Source organism: Schistocerca piceifrons, chromosome 2, assembly GCF_021461385.2.
Source record: "Schistocerca piceifrons isolate TAMUIC-IGC-003096 chromosome 2, iqSchPice1.1, whole genome shotgun sequence".
NCBI classification, from domain to species: Eukaryota; Metazoa; Arthropoda; class Insecta; order Orthoptera; family Acrididae; genus Schistocerca; species Schistocerca piceifrons.
The window spans coordinates 839,855,223-839,879,238 of NC_060139.1; the positions used below are offsets into that span (position 1 = coordinate 839,855,223).

Consider the following 24,016-nt stretch of genomic DNA (forward strand, 5'->3'; position numbering starts at 1 on the left):
ACGTCTTTCCAAAATTCCTATCTTTTCTGTACCACCAGTATAGCTGTAAAAATAGCATCTATAGATGACCTTTCATGGTGAAATCCTTGTTTTTGTTCTCTTACGGTTTTTTGTAAAATTATGTTTTCACAGATCTTCAAGCTATGGCTCAGAAATGTTATTTCTCTTTAGTTCTCAAAGAGCATCTCGTCACACTTGCTATGAGCAGGTAAAATGATTGCCTTTATCCAATCATCAGGACTATCTACACATGTGCACCCTAAACTTATTATTCCACACAGCCACTGAATCCCAATACATCATACGGCTTTCCATTGTGATGTCATCTACTCCAGAGGCTTTCCCATTTTGTTGGTTGGGTTGATTTGAGGCAGAAGACCAAACTGCAAGGTCATCGGTCTCATTGGATTCGGGTAGGATGGGGAAGGAAGTCGGCTGTGCCCCTTCAAAGGAACCATCCTGACATTTGCCTAAAGCGTTTACCCATTTTGTTTTTATTTCTAATGCAGGTTTCCCTACATCCAACATCTACAGATCTTTCCTTTCTATATCACCAGTTCATTTACCAATGTTTTCCTCTGTGATTATGTTATTTCTTTTGTTTCCCTCAACTTCATTTATTCGTATTTTTTTCTCTAGTCTTTCACACATACTTTAAAAACTACTTCCTACCACACAGATTTCCCTCTCTGTTGATGACTTTAAAAGTATTTTCTGTTTGCCACTTTCTATTACCTTATGTGTGGTATAATTTCTTCTTGACATCTTTAAATTCTCCTCTATTTCTTACGTGAATTTTTCCCCATCATCATTTTCCTTCCCATTGTGCTTAGACATCTCTATTTGTCTGTTTTTCAACCATTCTCTCCATGTGCTATCCTTCTTTTTCTTCTTGACTGCTGCTGCAATTCTCTCATCCCACAATGGTGTTTCTTTGCATCTGACTTCTATTGACATTCTTCCAATTTTTTTCTTCTGCTCCCTTAACTAAAGCCTGTTTGAACCTCCTCCATTCTTTTTCTCATCTTAGTAAGCAGTGTTCCAATCTTTTGCCTGTACATCTCCTATGTTTCTCTCTGTTTCTGTTTCCAGTATTTGATTTTTGCCTGTCTTCCCCATACATTTACCCTCACTGAATTTCTTCAATGTCCCCACCAACAGGCCGTGATGGTCATCGAGATTAATGCTTGGTGTCACTTTCACTTCTGTCAGCCATTTTCTGGTTACTTCTGTTATTTTTACATGGTCTATTATGGATTTCTGTTGCAAATTCCTGTTGTATCTGGTAAACTTGTGCCTATTTCTTTTTTTTATACCATCCATTACCAATGACCCATTTATTTCTCAGATGTGTGGCTAATAACAACCTATCCTTCAAAGATTCTGTAATCTTCTTCATGGCTTTCTATGACAACTTCATATTCTCCTTTATTACTCTCAAATCTACCATTAAAGTCTCCTATAATCATAGTCTTGTTATGATGTTACAGCACCTTCCAGTTTAATGATAAACCCTTCTTTAGCTTTTGTCTTATTTCTTATTTGAGGAACATGGTTTACATCAAGGATATTTCCTTCCAGCATTATCTTAAACTTTAATTATTCTGTTGCAAACATTTTCCATATTAAGTACTTTACCTGCCAGTTCTTTAGCCACTATTATTGTGGCAGGATTTCTTCTTCTGTCTCCTCCTGACCAACACATTTTACCCTCATGTTCAGAAAAAAAACAGAACACCTAGAACACTAGAGATAGGACATTTATATTCACAGGACATATAGATTAGTATGATCTACAGAAATGATTAGCATTTGAATCATGTTGGCCCGCAGGTTCATAGTCAACACTGACATCGCCAGTCAACATCACCTACCGGTGAAATGTGCCTGTGGCACTCATTGTCACTATAAATTGAAGGTAATAGATGAGTGTAACTTGAGCAGATGTGCAGAATGCCTCATAGATGTATGTGTGTACCATACAGTCAAATCAATGAGTTTGAAAGAGGGTGCATTATTGACATGAGAGAATGTGATGCATACAGCCAAGGCCATAGGTTCAATTGACTCTAAGCACTATGAGACTTAACATCTAAGGTCATCAGTCCCCTAGACTTAGAACTACTTGAACGTATCTAATCTGAGGACATCACACACATCTATGCCTGAGGCAGGATTCGAACCTGCGACCGTAGCAGCAGCGCGGTTCCGGACTGAAGTGCCTAGAACCGCTCGGTCACAGCGGCCAGCAGATTTGCGTCATACTGAGCTCAGGTGCAACAGTGGAACATATTGTACATTATCAAGGTTGACAGTCTGTCGCCGTTTATTATGGCATGGGTTACGTGCACACCATTCACTTCTCCCCCACCTTCTGACGAATGTGCAGGAACATGCTAGATGGCAGTGGTGTATGGAAAGACACCACTGGGGACAGGAAAGGTATCAGCTATTGTTTTCAGATGAATTCCGGTTCTATTTGTGTGAAAATGATAGCCACATTTTAGTTTGCTGAAGGTAGGGAGAGCGGCATCACAGTGACTGCATTGGATTTCAGCCTTTTACTCTGGCCTGCCAGATCACAAAACTTGTCGCCAGTCGAAAATGTGTGGTATATGGTGAAACGACGGGTGTGCCGCTATGACACAATGCCAACCACCAGAGATGAACTTCAGAACTGGGCGAATGCAACAAGGATGGCTATACCACAAGACACCATTTGTGGCTTACTCGTATCAATGCCATCACACATGGAATAAGTTATCAGGGCCCATGGTATACCCTGTGCCTACTAGACAGTGGGATGCATGTTGAATCGAGGTAATTGAAATGTTAAACATTTCTGCAGAACATACTAATGTACATGTCCTGTGAACATGAACGTCCTATCTCTACTCGTTCAAGGTGTTCATATACATGAATGTATATCCATTTCCCAGCACTTTACTGCAATTTCCTTATTTGTTTCAATTTGCTTAGTCACGCTATTGGTAAGAGCCTATCTGTAAATATCAATGTGATGCCCCGAATTCTGGCATCCTTTTGTAAGGATATAACATTAATAGTCCCTGTTCTTATTTTCTTCAGACAAATCCGTCTTTCATCAGAGTTGTGTCAGTCATCATACCAAGCTGGTGGTCATACCTGACATATGTTCAAAGGTTTTGTTACTTTCAGTATTAGTTTTGATTCGAAGCTCATTCATTTGTTTAAAGTGATGAGACGCTAAAACTGGCTTCCAGAATGAAATTTTCACTATGCAGTGCACTTCTTGGTAGATTAAAACTGTGTGCCAGACTGACACTCAAATTCAGGACCTTCGCCTTTTGGCAAGTATGGTAGAGCACTTGCTTGCCTTAAAGCGAAAGTCCAAAGTTCGAGTCTCTGTCTGGCATACAGTTTTAATCTGCCAGAAAGTTTCATAGCACTGGCTTGCTAGGCATAGCATGACCATCTGTGTTAATATTTTGTTGTGCAACAGATGTCCAGTGACTGACGCATTTCACCGTGTCAGTAACATTTATGGTTTACCCCCAATACTGGAGAGTTTAACTGCAGCAGTTGCCCACTGAATGTACAAGTTATAAAACTTCAAGATGATAAATGAATGAGAATATAATATTTTTTTAAAATTCATATAATCATGACCACTGAACAATTTCTCCATCAGTTGTGTGTTAAGTGTCACATCACATGTTTCAGCCACAATTACATGTCATCTCAAACACTATTACCAGAGTAAGAAAACATGAAACTGATGGTAGGACAAAGGGTCTCATAACAATGGCCTCACTATTATGTATGAGACTATACCCAGATCGATCTGTATCATACACACAATGTACACAGAATACTGTGTATGGACAAATAGTATATAACAACAGAATACGTAAAGAGACAAAGGAGGAGGAGATTAATGTTCAACATTCTGTTGACAATGAGGTCATTAGGGATGGAATACATGCTCAGATTAGGGAAGGATGGGGAAGGAAATTGGCCATGCCATTTTCAAAGGAACCATCCCAGCATTTGCCTGAATTGATTTAGGGAAATCACATAGTTCAGGATGGCCGGACGCGGGTTTGAAGCATAGTCCTCCTGAATGGGAGTCCAGTGTGCTAACCACTGCATCGCCTTGCTCATTGTGTAGAGAGACAAAAAATGATGTCATCTGTTATGAATAACACACTGAGCAAGATGGACATAAATGTAATAAAACTTGTGTCTACTATGTATATAAAGACGTTGCCAACCTGTACCTGCATCTCAGGACATACTAATATACAGGTGTCTTGTTAACGTTTAGTCAATTTGTATGCTCGGAAACAGATATTTCCAATCTGAACTTACATAGTTAAAAACATTATTGATGTTCTATATATTTACAAACACTATCTGTCTATTCGGATATTAACTGGGTGTTTCAGGATATGGATGTATATTTCTACTTCTTCAAGAATACTCAATAACCCACCTTTTTCTGCCATTTAGAGAATGGTAATGTTCTTCGTGATATCATTAGCGGAATACTTGTACTCCCTTAAATGAGTACTACATGTTGATGGATTGGACTCACTAACATTAACATGTTTTCTAAAACTTGTTTCGTAGTTCTTACCAGGTTGCCCGAAATAAACCTTAACGCAGTAACCACATATTTTTGTACACTCCCTACTTTATATATATGTGACTCTTATCATGCTGCATAGCATGTGTGACCCGACAGTGTTCTCTGTCCAAAAGCCAATTTGCAGCCTAGTTTTCTATTTATAAACGACAATTATATTATAACCCCAGAGGGTTGTTACCTGTTAATAAGAATGGTGCTGCAATGAAACAGCAAACTTCATGTGTTCTAACGCACAAATTTTTCATTAATGACTCTGACATTGTAACTGCACAAACAAATCTTCCATGGTACAGCTGTTGTTACCAAACCTCAAAGAGAGGTTTCAGGAAAGCAAAACATACTACATATGGATTAGACACCAATGGAAACACAGAATGTCTGACAGCCTAAATCTAAACTGTTCTCAACTGCCGGACAAGTTCATGTGTGGAGGGCACTAACACAGCCTACATCTAAATTGTTCCCAACTGCAGGACAAGTTCATGTGTGGAAGGCACCAGGGGAAGAGTGATCCAGAATATCTTTTCGCAACTATGAATTACTGATTGCACCATACTTCTCAGTGGGTCTTGTGATTACAATGAACTACAATGTGGCTAATAAGGTCTATGAAACTATTTAGGTGACAATGTCCAGTCAATAGTCAAGAAATAATTCTGGCATATTGACCCCTCTCACAGACAGCTAAAAGTTTATGATTATTTGGTCTTCACATTATTATAGAATTGTGGTCTGAATTAGAAAACATCCTACTAAATTCAACTTTTTTCAATTCTTCTTTGGTAAGTTATTTAACAATCCTATTGATAACCATTAATATGCAGAAATCATTGTGTTTTGGATGTCAACAGGTGACCGTACATCATATTAAACAAGTGTTCACATTATTTTGTTCGATCCTTGGACAAAATGTCTCTTCAGTTGAGAACAGTAATCCACAAAGTCTACTAATTTTCTCACAGGCAGCAATACATTACCTTCTCTATCATGAAGATATATAATGGCATCACTGTCAACATTTGTTGCAATAGCTGCAAAATGTGATTTTGTTAAAGGAACTGGAGGCAACCAATCAGTCATATTGTCTGCGACTCTCCCAACATCCTTTTTGCTGTAGGATATTTTCTCAAATATTGGTTGCTCAATGTTATCCACTTCAACTTTGCTCTTTGTAAAATCCACATCAGCCTTAAAACTCTCCATAATACTTCCAGCATTTTCAAGGTATCTGTCTTCCTCATCATTAGTATCTTGTGCATCACTGTTTTGGTTTAATTTAGCCGTCTGTCTTAACATATCTTTCTGCAATACAAAGTAAATAAATTTTGCGACAGACTTCTTGGTGATATTTGGATTCACTACACACAAAACTGATCCATGAGTTACAACCAATGCTGATTTATAATCTTTGTAATTATTGAGCAAAATATTACTATCTAATGCATGAAGAGACGCACTCACCTTAGGAAAAGATGTCACCTGATTCTCTTTACTTATATTGTTTAATTCCTTCAGTACATCACTTGATGGGTACACTGACTCTTCGTTGTCCCTGAAACACAACAGAAAAATTGTACTAATATGAATCTTGAAAGTAAAGACTACGTACGTCCTCTTGAAAGGTGGATATGTTTTCTATTTTGTTGTTTGTTCCAAACTTTCTTATATGTGTAACTTACATAACCAGATGCAGAAACAGATGCTAATTATTGAAGACATTAGTTTTTGTGCAATTTACATAAATACTGTCTGGGTACTTAATACCACAGCAATAAGCATGTAACCAATAATGGGTCACATACTAACAATAAAACATATTTCAGTAGGAATGTTAAGGATAGTTGTATGTTTTGCAGAATGGGGGCCGTACCATTCTGGCATTAATGATGTGCTTACAGATGTCCAGCAGAGCTGTTTCCGTTTCACACATATCATCTTTATGACTGATCCAATCATCACCTTCAGGTGCTGCAAGTAGTGTTATAATGTGTACTCGCAGCATGAACTCCAATGAGAATGTGAACTACAGTTGATCTTGTGCCACTACTTACAGCCGAATATGACTCCCCATGTCCACAACCCCCTTTTATGATCCTTTTGTTTTTCATAACCCACACTGATATTCGTGACACACATGCAGCTTTACCCAGCTCTAGTGGATGTAATGGCACGCGAGATGTTAATAAAGTGCGTGACGGACCACAAGTGTTCTTTAAATTACAACCTCTGTCCCGCATTATTAGTTTTCCCTGTTTATTGTGTTCTGTGGGCATTGTGTTTAGCACTGCCGTTGTTGACTAGCAGAATTGCATTTTCCCTGTTGTCCTATAAATTCCCTGGAACTAATCAATGAAATGTTGACCAGCAGTTTTACTGAACATTTTAGTCGTGTTTTCATGTCAACTCATTTCCTGTTTGACAGAAAAAAATATGAACAAACCAAACCAATAGCAAGACAATAGGTAATCTGCCACAGTAAATGTTTTTATGGAACACTTTGAAGCAAAGGTGCTAACACATACAAAGTTCAAGCCAACATGTTTGTTTCGATACATGTTTGTGGCACCACCACATGGAACAAACAAACCTTATAAAGAGTGCCTGCAACATTTAACCTCCATACATCCTAACATAAAATTAACTCTATACATCCTAATATAAAATTCATAAATTCATTATGGAACTTCAAAAAAGAGGTTGGGTTGGGTTGTTTGGGGGAAGAGACCAAACAGCAAGGTCATCGGTCTCATCGGATTAGAGAAGGACAGGGAAGGAAGTCAGCCATGCCATTTCAGAGGAACCATCCCGACATTTGCCTGGAGCGATTTAGGGAAATCACGGAAAACCTAAATCAGGATGGCCGGACGCGGGATTGAACCGTCGTCCTCTCAAATGCGAGTCCAGTGTGCTAACCACTGCACCACCTCGCTCGGTTTCAAAAAATGGGGTCAGCTACCTTTCCTTGAGACAATAGTTCTGACAAGACCAAGCAGGTACCTGGGCCACAGTGTATACAGAAAACCCATGCACAATGACCTCCACCACTACATTTTGAGCCATTGCGATCAATGACTTAAGAAATTCGATGCTAACAACTCTGGTCCATACAGCTCTAAAACTTCCTGGCAAGGAAAGCCTTGCTGAAGAATTACAACACCTATGAATATTGTCTGATAGGAATCGGTACTCAGATAATCAACTTCAGTGGATGTTGCAGTCCAAATCAAGAACAGAGAGGTTGAGACAACCAGAAAGAGAAGTCACAAATCACTAGTCTACTTTCTGTTGGCCTGATTTCCAGAAAGATTGGTAGACTGCTACAGATATACGGTATGCAGTGTATTTCACTCCCGTCAACAAACATAAAAAGTCTTTTTCATGATGTTTGAGTAGGGATGTACAGAATAGTGGTGTGTTTTGCGTGCCCACAGAATTCCTTTCCTGAGAAAGTTAACAAATAGTTATTACTTCAATTACGTTTCGATAAAATTCCATAAACGAGTCCCCTACATGTAATATGCCCTCCTGTCTACAGTCAGTTGTGTAACTTCAAGAGTACTACCAATTTAAAATAATTATTGCAAGTAAGGTTTCAGTATCACTGCTCAAAACATTTATTAATTAATACAACAGCTGTTTCAGAAGATTTCCATTTTCAAGTACGTCTACATATATATAACATCTGGTGCAACTGTGTCTGTTGATTGTTATCGTTAAACTCCACACGAATTTCTGAAATATTGATTTCACGTCTACTTTGTGCTGTTTTATACAGAGTGGCTTAATATTTCAATATAATATTGTAAATGTTTCCTGTAATATCTTGACAGTTCACACCATAGGTTATATTCGGACATAATGCAAAATGAGGAATATATTGAATCTCAAATAATACTTATCTTCTCAGATTAAGCTTTTTAGTAACCCGAGAACTTTTCTATACAAAATTTCTTAAGACTTTATTTTAAAAGAGTCATCTTTGAAGTATGCAAATTTCAGATATGTAAGTGAACTATTCAAGTTGCCTGTATTTTCCAATGTCTGAATGCTAAAGTTGCATCCGCACTGGCTGCATTGCACAGAATCAAGCAAAGAGATTTAGTGCAGCGCATCTCAATGTAGCATATCTGGTATGGATATCAAACTGTGCTTCTCTGCTCAATGATGAACAGGTTACAAACAGCGTTGGCACATCAAAGGAGACAGTTTGTTCATGTGTTGCTCTGTTTGGACAGTGTTTCTCGTTCTCCAACGTTACTGAAGTGCATGCTGACACATCATAAGACTCTGAACACACTGCTCCATTCTGTGCAGTTCTGTGCTGCTCAATGTCATTCTCACTGCTCAATCAATTTTCCTGCGCAGTGCACAGCACATCCAGTGTGGATGTAGCTTGATAATTAATAACTCATACAAACAAATGTTTTTACAGTCGTGCTGAATGTTGTTAATACGCCAATGGTTCACATTTTAAACATTTGACTATGTCATGTTATAAGGTTTTCTGGAAGTTTCTATTTTCACATTCTACGCTTTTTACACAAAAACTACATCACATAAACAAAATTCTGTTTTCGTAGATTTGAAAATATTGAAATGACGGAAGAGAAACATTTGTATATGAAATTTCAGTTTATAAAGAATTGTAAATGGCATAATGAACTTTGTTCTCTACATGTCATTAAATTACTTCAAATGGTGTTAAATAATTTTTAATATGTACAACAAAGACATAATTGTAAACACACACCAAAATAATATAAAATTACAATATATCACATACTTCACTAAACGTTTACATTGCCTACTTCTACATGCCTCCCCCCATGAACCATGGACCTTGCCGTTGGAGGGGAGGCTTGCGTGCCTCAGCGATACAGATGGCCGTACCGTAGGTGCAACCACAACGGAGGGGTATCTGTTGAGAGGCCAGACAAACATGTGGTTCCTGAAGAGGGGCAGCAGCCTTTTCAGTAGTTGCAGGGGCAACAGTCTGGATGATTGACTGATCTGGCCTTGTAACATTAACCAAAACGGCCTTGCTGTGCTGGCACTGCGAACGGCTGAAAGCAAGGGGAAACTACAGCCGTAATTTTTCCCGAGGACATGCAGCTTTACTGTATGATTAAATGATGATGGCATCCTCTTGGGTAAAATATTCCGGAGGTAAAATAGTCCCCCATTCGGATCTCCGGGCGGGGACTACTCAAGAGGACGCCGTTATCAGGAGAAAGAAAACTGGCGTTCTACGGATCGGAGCGTGGAATGTCAGATCCCTTAATCGGGCAGGTAGGTTAGAAAATTTAAAAAGGGAAATGGATAAGTTAAAGTTAGATATAGTGGGAATTAGTGAAGTTCGGTGGCAGGAGGAACAAGACTTTTGGTCAGGTGATTACAGGGTTATAAATACAAAATCAAATAGGGGTAATGCAGGAGTAGGTTTAATAATGAATAAAAAAATAGGAGTGCGGGTTAGCTACTACAAACAGCATAGTGAACGCATTATTGTGGCCAAGATAGACACAAAGCCCATGCCTACTACAGTACTACAAGTTTATATGCCAACTAGCTCTGCAGATGATGAAGAAATTGATGAAATGTATGACGAGATAAAAGAAATTATTCAGGTAGTGAAGGGAGACGAAAATTTAATAGTCATGGGTGACTGGAATTCGTCAGTAGGAGAAGGGAGAGAAGGAAACATAGTAGGTGAATATGGATTGGGGGACAGAAATGAAAGAGGAAGCCACCTGGTAGAATTTTGCACAGAGCATAACTTAATCATAGCTAACACTTGGTTCAAGAATCATAAAAGAAGGTTGTATACCTGGAAGAATCCTGGCGATACTAAAAGGTATCAGATAGATTATATAATGGTAAGACAGAGATTTAGGAACCAGGTTTTAAACTGTAAGACATTTCCAGGGGCAGATGTGGATTCTGACCACAATCTATTGGTTATGAACTGCAGATTGAAACTGAAGAAACTGCCAAAAGGCGGGAATTTAAGGAGATGGGACCTGGATAAACTGAAAGAACCAGAGGTTGTAGAGAGTTTCAGGGAGAGCATAAGGGAGCAATTGACAGGAATGGGGGAAAGAAATACAGTAGAAGAAGAATGGGTAGCTTTGAGGGATGAAGTAGTAAAGGCAGCAGAGGATCAAGTAGGTAAAAAGACGAGGGCTAGTAGAAATCCTTGGGTAACAGAAGAAATATTGAATTTAAGTGATGAAAGGAGAAAATATAAAAATGCAGTAAATGAAGCAGGCAAAAAGGAATACAAACGTCTCACAAATGAGATCGACAGGAAGTGCAAAATGGCTAAGCAGGGATGGCTGGAGGACAAATGTAAGGATGTAGGGGCTTATCTCACTAGGGGTAAGATAGATACTGCCTACAGGAAAATTAAAGAGACCTTTGGAGAGAAGAGAACCACTTGTATGAATATCAAGAGCTCAGATGGAAACCCAGTTCTAAGCAAAGAAGGGAAGGCAGAAAGGTGGAAGGAGTATATAGAGGCTTTATACAAGGGCGATGTACTTGAGGACAATATTATGGAAATGGAAGAGGATGTAGATGAAGACGAAATGGGAGATAAGATACTGCGTGAAGAGTTTGACAGAGCACTGAAAGACCTGAGTCGAAACAAGGCCCCGGGAGTAGACAACATTCCATTAGAACTACTGATGGCCTTGGGAGAGCCAGTCCTGACAAAACTCTACCATCTGGTGAGCAAGATGTACGAGACAGGCGAAATACCCTCAGACTTCAAGAAGAATATAATAATTTCAATCCCAAAGAAAGCAGGTGTTGACAGATGTGAAAATTACCGAACTATCAGTTTAATAAGTCACAGCTGCAAAATACTAACACGAATTCTTTACAGACTGATAGAAGCGGACCTCGGGGAAGATCAGTTTGGATTCCGTAGAAATGTTGGAACACGTGAGGCAATACTAACCTTACGACTTATCTTAGAAGAAAGATTAAGAAAAGGCAAACCTACGTTTCTAGCATTTGTAGACTTAGAGAAAGCTTTTGACAATGTTAACTGGAATACTCTCTTTCAAATTCTGAAGGTGGCAGGTATAAAATACAGGGAGCGAAAGGCTATTTACAATTTGTACAGAAATCAGATGGCAGTTATAAGTGTCGAGGGGCATGAAAGGGAAGCAGTGGTTGGGAAAGGAGTGAGACAGGGTTGTAGCCTCTCCCCGATGTTATTCAATCTGTATATTCAGCAAGCAGTAAAGGAAACAAAAGAAAAATTTGGAGTAGGTATTAAAATTCATGGAGAAGAAGTAAAAACTTTGAAGTTCGCCGATGACATTGTAATTCTGTCAGATACAGCAAAGGACTTGGAAGAGCAGTTGAACGGAATGGATGGTGTCTTGAAGGGAGGATATAAGATGAACATCAACAAAAGCAAAACGAGGATAATGGAATGTAGTCAAATTAAATCGGGTGATGCTGAGGGAATTAGATTAGGAAATGAGACACTTAAAGTAGTAAAGGAGTTTTGCTATTTAGGGAGTAAAATGACTGATGATGGTCGAAGTAGAGAGGATATAAAATGTAGACTGGCAATGGCAAGGAAAGCATTTCTGAAGAAGAGAAATTTGTTAACATCGAGTATAGATTTAAGTGTCAGGAAGTCGTTTCTGAAAGTATTTGTATGGAGTGTAGCCATGTATGGAAGTGAAACATGGACGATAACTAGTTTGGACAAGAAGAGAATAGAAGCTTTCGAAATGTGGTGCTACAGAAGAATGTTGAAGATAAGGTGGGTAGATCACGTAACTAATGAGGAGGTATTGAATAGGATTGGGGAGAAGAGAAGTTTGTGGCACAACTTGACTAGAAGAAGGGATCGGTTGGTAGGGCATGTTTTGAGGCATCAAGGGATCACAAATTTAGCATTGGAGGGCAGCATGGAGGGTAAAACTCGTAGAGGGAGACCAAGAGATGAATACACTAAGCAGATTCAGAAGGATGTAGGTTGCAGTAGGTACTGGGAGATGAAGAAGCTTGCACAGGATAGAGTAGCATGGAGAGCTGCATCAAACCAGTCTCAGGACTGAAGACCACAACAACAACAACTTCTACATGAATTTGGATCAGGTACTTGCTCAAGCATGCACAGAATAGAGTGGCATGGAGAGCTGCATCAAACCAGTATTTGTACTGAAGACCACAACAAAAGCCGGCCAGGGTGGCCGAGCAGTTGTAGGCGCTACAGTCTGGAACCGCACAACCGCTACGGTCGCAGGTTCGAATCCTGCCTCGGGAATGTGTGTGTGATGTCCTTAGGTTAGTTAGGTTTAAGTAGTTCTAAGTCTAGGGGACTGATGACCTCAGAAGTTAAGTACCATAGTGCTCAGAGGCATTTGAACTACTTTTTGAACAACAACAACAACAACAACAACAGGGATACTTCTTTAACAAGCTGTTCCAATTGACCAGTTACACCTGATGGTGCAGACATCAAGTTTTTTGGGCAGTGCGATTAAGGAGTCAATCAGAAGAAAGAAGTCGGAAAGCCTACTAGGTCTGTTTGGGCTATGAAAAGAAAAGAGAATTGGATGGTGTTGCATACATTGGGCGTCAGACAAAGTCCACGTCAAATCAGACAATTCTAGACAAGGTCCTCACCTGACCATCTCCATTTTGTTAAAACTTTTAACATATATGCAGGCACATGTCAAATGTAGTTCTGTAAAGTTTTAGCTCAAAATGTGCTGTACACATGCCACCCAAGTTTCACCCACTGATATCTCCACTCTAAAACATTTTCATGTTACTACATTTTTTTTTAATAAGAAAGTTGATGTAAGACCATATAATAAATAAAAACTTTCAAGATTATTTAGTTTATGAGATATGTTGACATAGACGGCGAATCTTAAGTTTTATCATCAAATTTGACCAGTGTTAGGGGTCAAATATCTCAAAATGGTGATCAATCTATTTTTTTCTAACTAGTACCTCTAGAAAGAGCAGATTTTTTATTTTCTATGTGCTTTCTTTTACTTATTTATCTTTCGGTTAAGGGATAATATTTAGTTTCAAACATATGTGAAGTAAATGCATATTTGATGAATATGGATGCATGAGAATTTATCTTTAAGAACATATAGACGTTGGTTCATGGTAGCTTTGTTACTACCAGTTTAGAAAAAGTTATAGTAGCTCTGCTACTACCAATTCTAAAAAAATTGGTAACACCATCCGCAAGAGGCCACACCCTATAGCCATGCAGATAGGTCTCTTTGCACATGTTCGAAGCCTGTTATAGAGTTTACTATTGCATTATCCAGACTGAGTTCTTTACTACTATGTGGACTTGAATTTTACTTCAATATTTAGTAAAGTTCAGTCAGGGATCGTGTACCAGCGTCCCATCAATGTTGTGGATGGGGCAGAAATGTTGCTGACAGTATGCTCTTTTGGAGCTCAGCAATAGCCTTTTCTACCTGGCCAACATAATGGATGTGAAGGACATCATTCTGTTCAAGTGCTACATCAAAGATATTCCCAATCCAGCATTTATTGTCTTAAGTGCAGGTTACGTATCTCCCAGGTGGGAGATTCAAAGCATTTTCTCCAAGGCAGCTTGTGATAGACAGACAATTGTTAGCTATTTAAGATGTTGTATCATTTGTAATTTTGCTGATAAGAAGACATTTTTCATCAAACAGCGTGAATTTGTGATTATCTCTTGATGCAGAAATGGTTTTGTCATTTTAAAACCTTTCTTCTTGAGCCAATCTTGCAATTTCAGATTCGGCCTTTTCAATGAAAAACAACTTGATTCCATTCACATTATCATCACAAAATGTGAACAAGTTAAACAGTGCCAGGATATATTTTTTTTTTTTTTTTTTTTTTTTGGGGGGGTGGGGGGGTTGGGGGGTGGGGGGTGGGGGGGATGGCGGAGCGGAAGCCACTGAAGGGTTGGATGTGCTGCAAGTTGTTTAAGTTGTTTGCTATTCCAATAATTCCATCATGTGGTGATTTGATATGACTTGCCCTGAAGAAGTTCCATTCGGTCTTGTTTCCAGATTCAATTTCATGATTACACAAGTTGACGAAGTTCTTGAAATTTTTGCACTTGACAACAGAACAGTCTACAGTAATAATAGAAACAGTCGATTTCCCCAATTATATTCTTCAGGTGCCCTATCAACCTAGTAAAAAACATGCATAACAACAGTGTCATGCCTGAAGGAATTGCTGAGTATGCAGATGTTCAGTTTTGGGTATTGTCAGAACCTCTGTAACAAACTACACTGGTGTCCAAAATTAATGCAAAAAACAACTGTTCCCCCATCCTGTGTCTAATTCATGATATAATCATACAAACTGTCAACCAGATGTCCATATGATCGTGCTCTGGATGGAATATAGTGTTCCAGTCAATGAGCAACCATGCCAACGATGACATCAGCACACCTATGAAATGACGTGATGTCTGCCAGATAGCTGCAAATCCACAATAACTGTGTACACAGTCACAGATGGAGCAGTACGGCACAGAGAAGATGCTTACGGTGCAGGGCCATGAGAAAAATGGAAGCAGGACAGTTGCAAACTGATGTGGCCCGATGGCTTAATGTGAATCGTTCTGTTGTTTCTTGGATGTGGGGACTGTTTAGAGAGACTGAAACTGTATCCCAAAGACCAAGGCTGGGCCAACCACATGTGACTTCTGAAGAGAGGACCATTATTTGGCTGTTAGGGCGTGACAGTACTGCCTTAGTAGTCCACGGTAACTGGCATGTGAGCTTCAGGCATCCACTGGAAGTTTTGTATCGAGGCAAACTGTGTGCAGAAGGCTTCGGAAGAATGGTATTTATTGTCAGAGACCTGCTGTATCTCTAAATCTGACGTGTCTTCCCAGAAGGGAACATCTAGGGTGGAGTAATCAACATGCTACCTAGACGGTCTAACAGTGGGGCAATGTTGTTTTCAAAGGCAAGTCACGATTTAGTCTGGAGAGCAATTCTCGATGGATTCACATCTGGAGGGAATATGGAATATAATTTTGAGACCCCAACATTGTGGAAAGAGACCGATATCAAGGAGGATCCCTAATCGTGTGGGCAGGGAATATGTTTACCACTTTAACACCGCTTCATGCAATTGTATGGTTGAATCAGAAGGTATTGCGACGAGATCTTGGGACCTCATTTGCGGTGTTGTGAGGTGCTGTGGGCCCAGACTTCGTATTGATGGATGATAAACCTTGATCTCGTAGAGCACAGGTGGTTGATGTGTTCTTGGAAATGGAAGATACTGCACGCATGATGTAGCTGACTCACTCTCCTGATTTGAATCCCATAATAGAGCATGTCTGGGATGCAGTAGGGATATGGTTTACATTACGACAGCATCCACCAACCAATCTCCAAGACTGCGAGCAGCTCTGCAGGAAGAATAGGTGTTACTGCCTCAAAACTTGAGGCTCAAGACATCATTCACAGTATGCCTCGTCACTGTCAGGCGTGTATTGCTGCCAGAGGTGGTCACACCCCATACTGAGCACTTTAACCAAATGTCGGAATGTGTCTGCAAATTCTGTAAGTTGGAAAAAAAGAAGAACATTTTTGTCTACTGTTACGCATGTTGCAAATGTTTGTGTTCTGTATTCTTTACATTGTTTCTACTTACTATCACTTGCGTTTACTGTTTTGTTGCAAAATAATGGCAATCTTGCAAAATTTCCATTTGTTTCTTTAATTTTGGACATCAGTGTATGTATGAGTGTAAAGCTGCCAGTCAATTTTTCCAGTGGAATCATCTACCAGTGGTGGCTTTGACGCTTTGGCAATGTAGTATAGGCATGAACGGCTTCAAATTTTTTCTATCAATCTGAAATAAAATCTTCAGTTGCTAGCTGTTTTGTGTACAATGTTTCTCTTACAGAGTGGACCCACTGCTTGCGTTCAATAAACACAATCACTACTCTCGAATGCATTGTCAAAAATAGATCCAAATATGTATTATCCATATAAAAATTGAATGTATTTCAGAACGATCAACAGGTACACACCATTTTGGACATACTTTACAGAATTTAGGTAATCCTATTTCAGGTCCATTGCGGTCTCCATAGATTATAAACAGCTTTCTTTCAGGTTGCAAAGTAAAAGTCATTTCTGCATCTTGATCTTCCGCACTTCAATTATAACAAAAAGGCAATCTTTGATCCCAGGACACAACTTGCTACCACATCATCTTCATAAAACTGTAGAATGTTTGACTTGAATTGGTCTGAAATCATTTTCCCTTGCTCCCTTTCAGGCAGTGCAAGAATTCCCTTTACTGTTCTTTTTTTAATTTTCTGGCAATCATGCGTAGCCCCTTGACGGAGGGGTTACCAATTTTTCTAAGCTGGTAGTAGCAGGTCTACCATGGATCAAAGCAAGTTTGCCGTTTATATGGCCTTAAAAATACGTTAATTATCATGGACCCTTTTACATGAAATACACGTTTACTGCGTCAAATTTACTTATGTTCGAAGCTAAATATTATTTCTTGAACAAAAGATACTAATAAGCAAAAACATAGAGTAATGAAATTTTGATAATACATTTGTCTAGGTAAGATATGTGATTAACATCATCGGTTAATGTAAGCAAGAGAGAAGCCACTGCAAAAGTGAAATGCTCGCCCATTAATAACCAATATAACTGGCAGAATGTCGAATGCAAGTGTGCAAATGTGCATGCATGAGTTGTACACACACCGGATGTCATTTTGTGGGATGGAGTTCCTTGCCTGTTGCACTTGGTAGGGCAACACAGGGATGGTTAATGCTGTTTTGGATGACATTGGAGTTGGTGTCCAATGATGTCCCATATGTGCTCAATTGGAAACAGATCTTATGATTCAGCAGGCCAAGGCAACATGTAGAGCATGTTGAGTCACAACAGCAGTATGTGGGTGAGCGTTATCCTGTTGGAAAATACCCTCTGGAACATTGTTCATGAATGGCAGCACAAGTCAAATCACCAGACTGACAACCAAATTTGCAATCAGGGTACACGGGATAACCACGAGATTGCTTGCTGTCATAAGAATTCATACCCAGTCCATACCTCCAGTGCTTGTCACACAGACAGGTTGGTTGCAGGCCCTCAACTGGCCTCCTCCTAATCAACACGAGGTCATCATTAGCACCAAGGCAGAACCAGCTTTCATCATCAGGAAACACAACAGACCTCCAACCTGCCCTCCAATGAGCTCTCACTTGACACCACTGAAATTGTATAAGGCAGTGGTTCGGGGTCAGTGGTATGCACACTGAGTCAAGAACATTTTGAGAAATTGGTTGTTGTGTAATGTTTCAGGTGAAAATAGAAGTTTGATGTAGAAACAGCTACATATGCAACATTCAGTTTTTTTTATTTAATTGATGACTAGTTTCAGGTTACCTGAACCCATATTAGAATCATCCAAACAGACGAAGTAATATATTCCATTATAGTGTGCAAGCTGTTAAGATTGAACATACGAACATTTGCAGGACAAGCTTACAACTCATTTTGTCCTGCCAATGTTCATACAAAAAACTTGACTTTGATATACGTGTGTATACAGTCTTAACATGGTTTCCACGCTATTATGGAATATGCCGTATTGTCTGTCCGCCCGCCTAGCTAGCTGTGCAGTTTTCCATGTGCCTCGGCGAATTCGGGATGATTCCCCTTATTCCGCCTCAGTTATACTATGTCGGAAATTGCTGCGCAAACACTGTCTGCGCAAACACTTTCTGCGCAAACACTTTCTGCGCAAACAGTCTCCACATACACGTACACCATAACTACTCTACCCTGCAAACATTTGGGGTTGGGCTCGTCTGGTATGAGATGTTCCCGGAGGGTGGGGAGGAGGGCGTTCCACTGGGGGCCGAACCGCACAATAATTCTCGGTTCGGTGTTGGGTGGGTGTGGGGCGGGTTGACTGCTGTGGCATGTTGTGAACAACTGAGAGCTATGGCAGGATGAAGCCTCTCCGTCGTTTCTAGGTCCCCAGTTCAATATACACTACACAATACACACACACTAATTTGTCTGTCTGGACGATTTGATGATGGGTTTAGGTAGCCCAACACAGGTCATCAATTAAACAAAAAAAATTGAATCTTGCAACGTTGGTTGTTTTCAACATCAAACAGGTTAACACAAGTTGCTGTTCTGTTATTAACCCAGCTTGCAGGAAATTCGAAAAAAGAAGTATAGAACTGAATTCTGATACTGCATATTTGTACTGTTTGCTGCCTCATTATGCATATTTAGCAATATAGTACTGCATGAATACATGCATGTTTTATGATTGATAGTGCATGAAAACATGGGGCTCAAGTAATCATGCAAGGTAGATGATGAACACTATGTAAATTTTATAAGGTGAGGTACAACCAGTGCAAATTATTTTTGAAATTAAAAGGAAGGCTGGCGTTGGCCATAATATTGATGGTTTATTGATAGTAAAATCGATTTTCAATTACATAGTGATCAATTTCAGTGCTGTGGTGTACAAATTAAACACATAGGCACTGGTATCAAGTTATTATCAGTAACCAAAGCTGTGAAACAATCACAATAAAAATGAGTTATCCAAACCTTTGTATAAACTCTGCTTAAGTGAAGGAAATTAAATGCACAACACAATGTAAATAGAATAATTTGTGGTAATGAATTTAATCAGTTATTAAAAATACAGATGTCTAATAGCAAGTAAAAACTCGGCAAAAAATTGAAATTGTTATTGGGGTACAAGGTAATTGAGCTATTTTCAGACATGCTACAACCACAAATTAACTTTGTCACCATTGCTGTTACTGTTTAATGCTTTTCTTATGAGCTGCACTTCATATGCTCACCATCGTTGAAGTGTTATTTTAAGCTTGATGAGAGAAACAGAGACCCGAGAAAATGATTTTACTTCCTCAACTGACATTACAAGCTTATTAGAAATCAGCTCATAGACTTTCTTTATGCTGTGTAAAATGTAAATTTGAAGGAAAGCTCATATGCCACTATTTCACTTCATGCCCTTTATCACTGCTGCCAAACTTTATGATCTACAGTGTGTTGTGTGAAGTATATACATGCATAGCCAGGGTGTATATGAGGGGGGTGGGGGTGAGGGGGGGTGGGGGGGAATTCCCGCATACCGGTTAAAAATACACTTTCTCCCAGCTGAAAATACGCTTTTTCCACTTTAAGTGACAGTATATTTTTCCTCGGCACTGTAAAACTTATCAATACTTTGAATCGTTATGGTTTTATACACTGCCTGCGTAGAGTTCCCTGGGATTTTAAAAAATGAAACTCATGGGAAAAAACACATTTTGGAAAGATCTTTGATGTGTAGCAACATGTACGCTGCATATTTTCTTATTATGAAGGTATAAATTCAAATTCCACCGAACACCACGTGTTACTTTCCAAAGCATTGAAATCGAGATTGCGATGCACTTCTGTAAGCCAGTCATAGCTCATGTCACGTGATCTCACCAGCCGATGATGGTAGATATTCAGAGCATACGACACGTGAAGAAGTCAGCCAATAGCAAGATCACTGTTCAGTAGCGCACACACACAAATAAGAAAAGCTAATAGTTTAAATTAATATACATTGAATTGCTACAAGAAATGCAACGCTTTCACATATAATATTGGTATCGAAGATTAATAAGCTGCAAGAAAAGCTAAGCTTCCACATATAATGTTGATCTTTTTTGCACGTGTTACACTTTAAGATACATCGCATAAATGTGCCACTAAAATTTTTAACAACGACATAAATGTCTGACCTTCTGGGCTCGAAATTTTTCTAATTGGCCGTCCTCAAAGTGTTGATTTTTAAAGGAGAGTCAAACAGTCTGTGATCTAAGAAATTCATCGTACATTCTCGCACATAGATCTTCTTGTGTAAAAGGAAATTTACTTTGTAAGTAACGCTTTTCAAACCACCCTTTTCAATATTTGCTTGCGACCCGTTAGAAATAGGTTCATTTCAGCAGTTGGCAGAGCGCGCCAGGTAACAGGAGTCACTGCCCTTGGGCAGCTATGATGACGCAGGAAGCCATATGTTCATATGTGTAAAACATTAAAATATCTTACATAATGTCATTAAAGAAACAAGAGGATATTTCAAGAGCATCAGAATTTCATGAACCATACTAAAATGCATAATTCGGCTTAAAAGTGTACGTTCATATCTCATGTTTGGTTCTTTATTATGACAAAATGCCACATGTGCTAGAAGATAAAAACGTGCACTTGAAATGCAGCGAACAATTGAAACTAGCCAATAGTGTGGAATTAATTCCTAATTTCAAAGAAATTGACTGCCTCAGTGGAAAAGATTAATAAAAGCCAAATTTCTTTGGCAAACTGAAAAAAATAACTTCATTGTTCTGCAAGGCGGTTAATGCTTGACTGTCAGAAGGGCAGAAATAAAATAAAATCTGAAAATAACACTATATTTTAGCCTTCCGTAATTATGTGAATGTATTTTAATTCATTTGATAGCTCCGGGCCACAGAAATCTGTTTTGTTTTCATTTGAAGTGAGAGCAATAAACGAAGAGGAAACAGCAATACTACTAAACGTGAACACTGGTCACGTGGAGACTACCCACCTCCCCACTACAACTCAGACAGCTCTGTGCATCATCCCCAGATCTATGATATTTCCGAACCAGAGCAACATCAACTCCAGATCTGTGATATTTCCAAACTGGGCCAATACTACATAGTGCCCCCCCCCCCCCCCCCCCCACCTGCTCCTCCTCCCTAAAAAAAAACTGACTTTTCAAAAAATGATCATTTTGTAGCGGACATCTTTCTGAAGAGTCAAATACATAAAACGTGTGTTTAAGGAAATGTAGGACATGTTAATTGGTCTTAACCATGCCAAAGTGCAGTGCCACACCTCTTCACATAGCATTCTTCTATCGCACATCACTGTATTTCACTCTGGGGAACTTAAACGTGTGTATTATGTAATGGATGCCATCAAACTATATTGAGGGCAGTGGAGATTAAAATGTTCTGTGGTGCCTCTCCTGCTCCTAGTCGGCTGGTTTAACATCCTGCCCCTCTTTTTTTAAAAACTCTCGATTAATACTGGGTGGGATTATTTGTAACCGGGAGAGCAAGAACTCTTCAGAAAACTTGCACTCTTTATTGCCTAACAGCTAACAACTTGCTGTTATGTGACATAAAATTAAATATAGGATACATAAAACCAGTGAAGGCAAGAGGCAAGCAAGACAGTACATATTTCTTCAATCCTAATGTCCTAGCATTTTTTCCTCTCTAATCTTGCTACCTCTTTACATAGAGGGCTTTCCTTTCGGCGAAACAATTCGTTACCTCATCAAAGTCTGTCAAACGTTTTGCTACATGAAAATACAAAATGGCATTGTCTAATACTGAAAAAGTTGTTAATACAAATAGTACCTAAGACTGGTGTGGTTTCTCGATCCGATCATGTTTATTTTGTCACTGTCTGCTAGATAAATTGAAATAGACCTGTCTAATATTGCAGCAATTGTATCAGACACTAAATAAGCGAGACTGTTTTGACACAAATGGTTATTTTTATAACACGACAAAATATAATTCATGAAGTACCAATATCAAATGCCTATTAGGCCTACTACAGGCAAAAAACTTTATGTTATGAAATCATTTTGTATTTCATTCATATGCTTCAGCTTCTCAAGCATGACATCAAAAGCAGTAGTATGAAATTTTTATATTAATTTGGAATTATCATATTCCTCCATAATTTGTGTGATGTACCAGTTTCTTCTCCTTCCTTGTTCTAACCAACAATCTTTTCATCACTAATTCTGTAGCTATTCCTGCCAGTGTCAAAATTTATTGTCCGGTTAACTTCACAAACCCTGCACAATCATCGGTTAAGTTAGCCCGCATTTGTTCTATGGTTAGGTCTTATTACATTTTTGTACAATGCGTTTTCTGCACTACTCCCAGAACAGAACTTAGGCGGCTGCTAGCCGGGGACTATACAACTGGCTCTTTTTACTAGTGTAGCGGTCTGCCAAAAATTTTATGTCAAATTTTCATTTTCTTAGATACACTGAGAAGATAATACATAATCTTCCTTACCTGTTATTCCTGTTAGTCGTTTACTTCCACTCTGGTAGTCTGAATCTATAGGTTTCGCTAGTAATTATAACAACACTGATCTTTCGCAAACTCAGTCAACCACATAAACAAACAGCGAATGGCATACAACCATTCAGCTTTATTCCACTCAGCTCGTATAGCCCCATACTCTTTTGTCTGCAGGAAAGTTTATTTCTAGATGCGACAGGGATTCCCCTGGCAGAGACGTCACATACACTATGCACACATTCAAAACCCAACTTATGATTCATTCAGAAATCAACTTCAAATATGTTCCAAAAACAACAGGGATGCATTTCTAAATCATATGAATAATCGTTAGATTAACTTGCGCTAGATGCTACGTACTTTGTGAAACAAGGTTTCTTTCCTCTTTAATTATTAAGTGTTAGCGGGATTCGAACTGTTGCCTTTACCACGACCTCCTAGCAAAGTGCAAATGCTAACCACTTCACCACAATGACTTCATGCAGCCTGTGCCTTCACACAGACACATCAGTTACATAAGACACGTGAAACTGATCTTGCAATTTTCTTGGAATTGCCTGAGTAGTGCACCTTATTACCTGCACATTATGTTGTTTTAACAGCCTACTAAAGGTATACAAAGTTTGAGTAAATTCGTGATCCCAACGTAATTGGACTCCCCTTGTTTGAATTGACGTAAACCTTACAAAGAAGAAATGTAAAATCAGGGAATACTTAGCATCGATCTTATGGGTTTCTCATAAGGGCTACGAGTTTATGGTGAGGCATCGTGAAAATATAATATATAATATATATAATATATAAACTATAATATATAATATATTGCAGAATATAAAATCAAAGTTCCACTGTATTAAGTTTGTTGGACACAGAGATAAAAGTGTCAGTGTCCTCAAGTTTAGGCAATGTGTGGCACTGGCGTTTCATGTAAGTGAGATCTACATAATGATCTTAGGATTAGAGTTTCTGCATCAACATCAAGCCATAATTGACCTTTGGTGACATACAGTGGAGCTTAATGGAAAGACATTCCCACTAGGGGAAACTGTTGTCAATGTTGATCTGCTGCAATGAGCATCTTGTGTACAGGACAATCCATTTAGACAGCAAGCAAAGATATTAAGGCTTAATTTGTATGATTTGTGTTGAGTGACACTGTCAAGTCACTATGGGTGAATATAGAGCCTGACTGACCAAGTAATATGTTGTATATAGTGGAACTACTG

The 24,016-nt window shown here is 38.9% G+C and overlaps 1 protein-coding gene across 4 annotated transcripts in view; it reads right to left on the reverse strand.

Moving 5' to 3' along the window:
- LOC124776868 (RING finger protein 17) overlaps positions 1 to 24,016 on the reverse strand; it is a 529,150-nt gene that overhangs the window by 95,561 nt on the left and 409,573 nt on the right. For all 4 annotated transcript variants that reach the window (XM_047252047.1, XM_047252048.1, XM_047252046.1 and 1 more), the window contains 2 exons: positions 6,092 to 6,182; positions 5,608 to 5,932 (listed from right to left, as the gene is read on the reverse strand). In XM_047252047.1, coding sequence (XP_047108003.1) covers positions 5,608 to 5,932; positions 6,092 to 6,182 — 416 coding nt within the window. The remainder of the gene's footprint in view (positions 1 to 5,607; positions 5,933 to 6,091; positions 6,183 to 24,016) is intronic.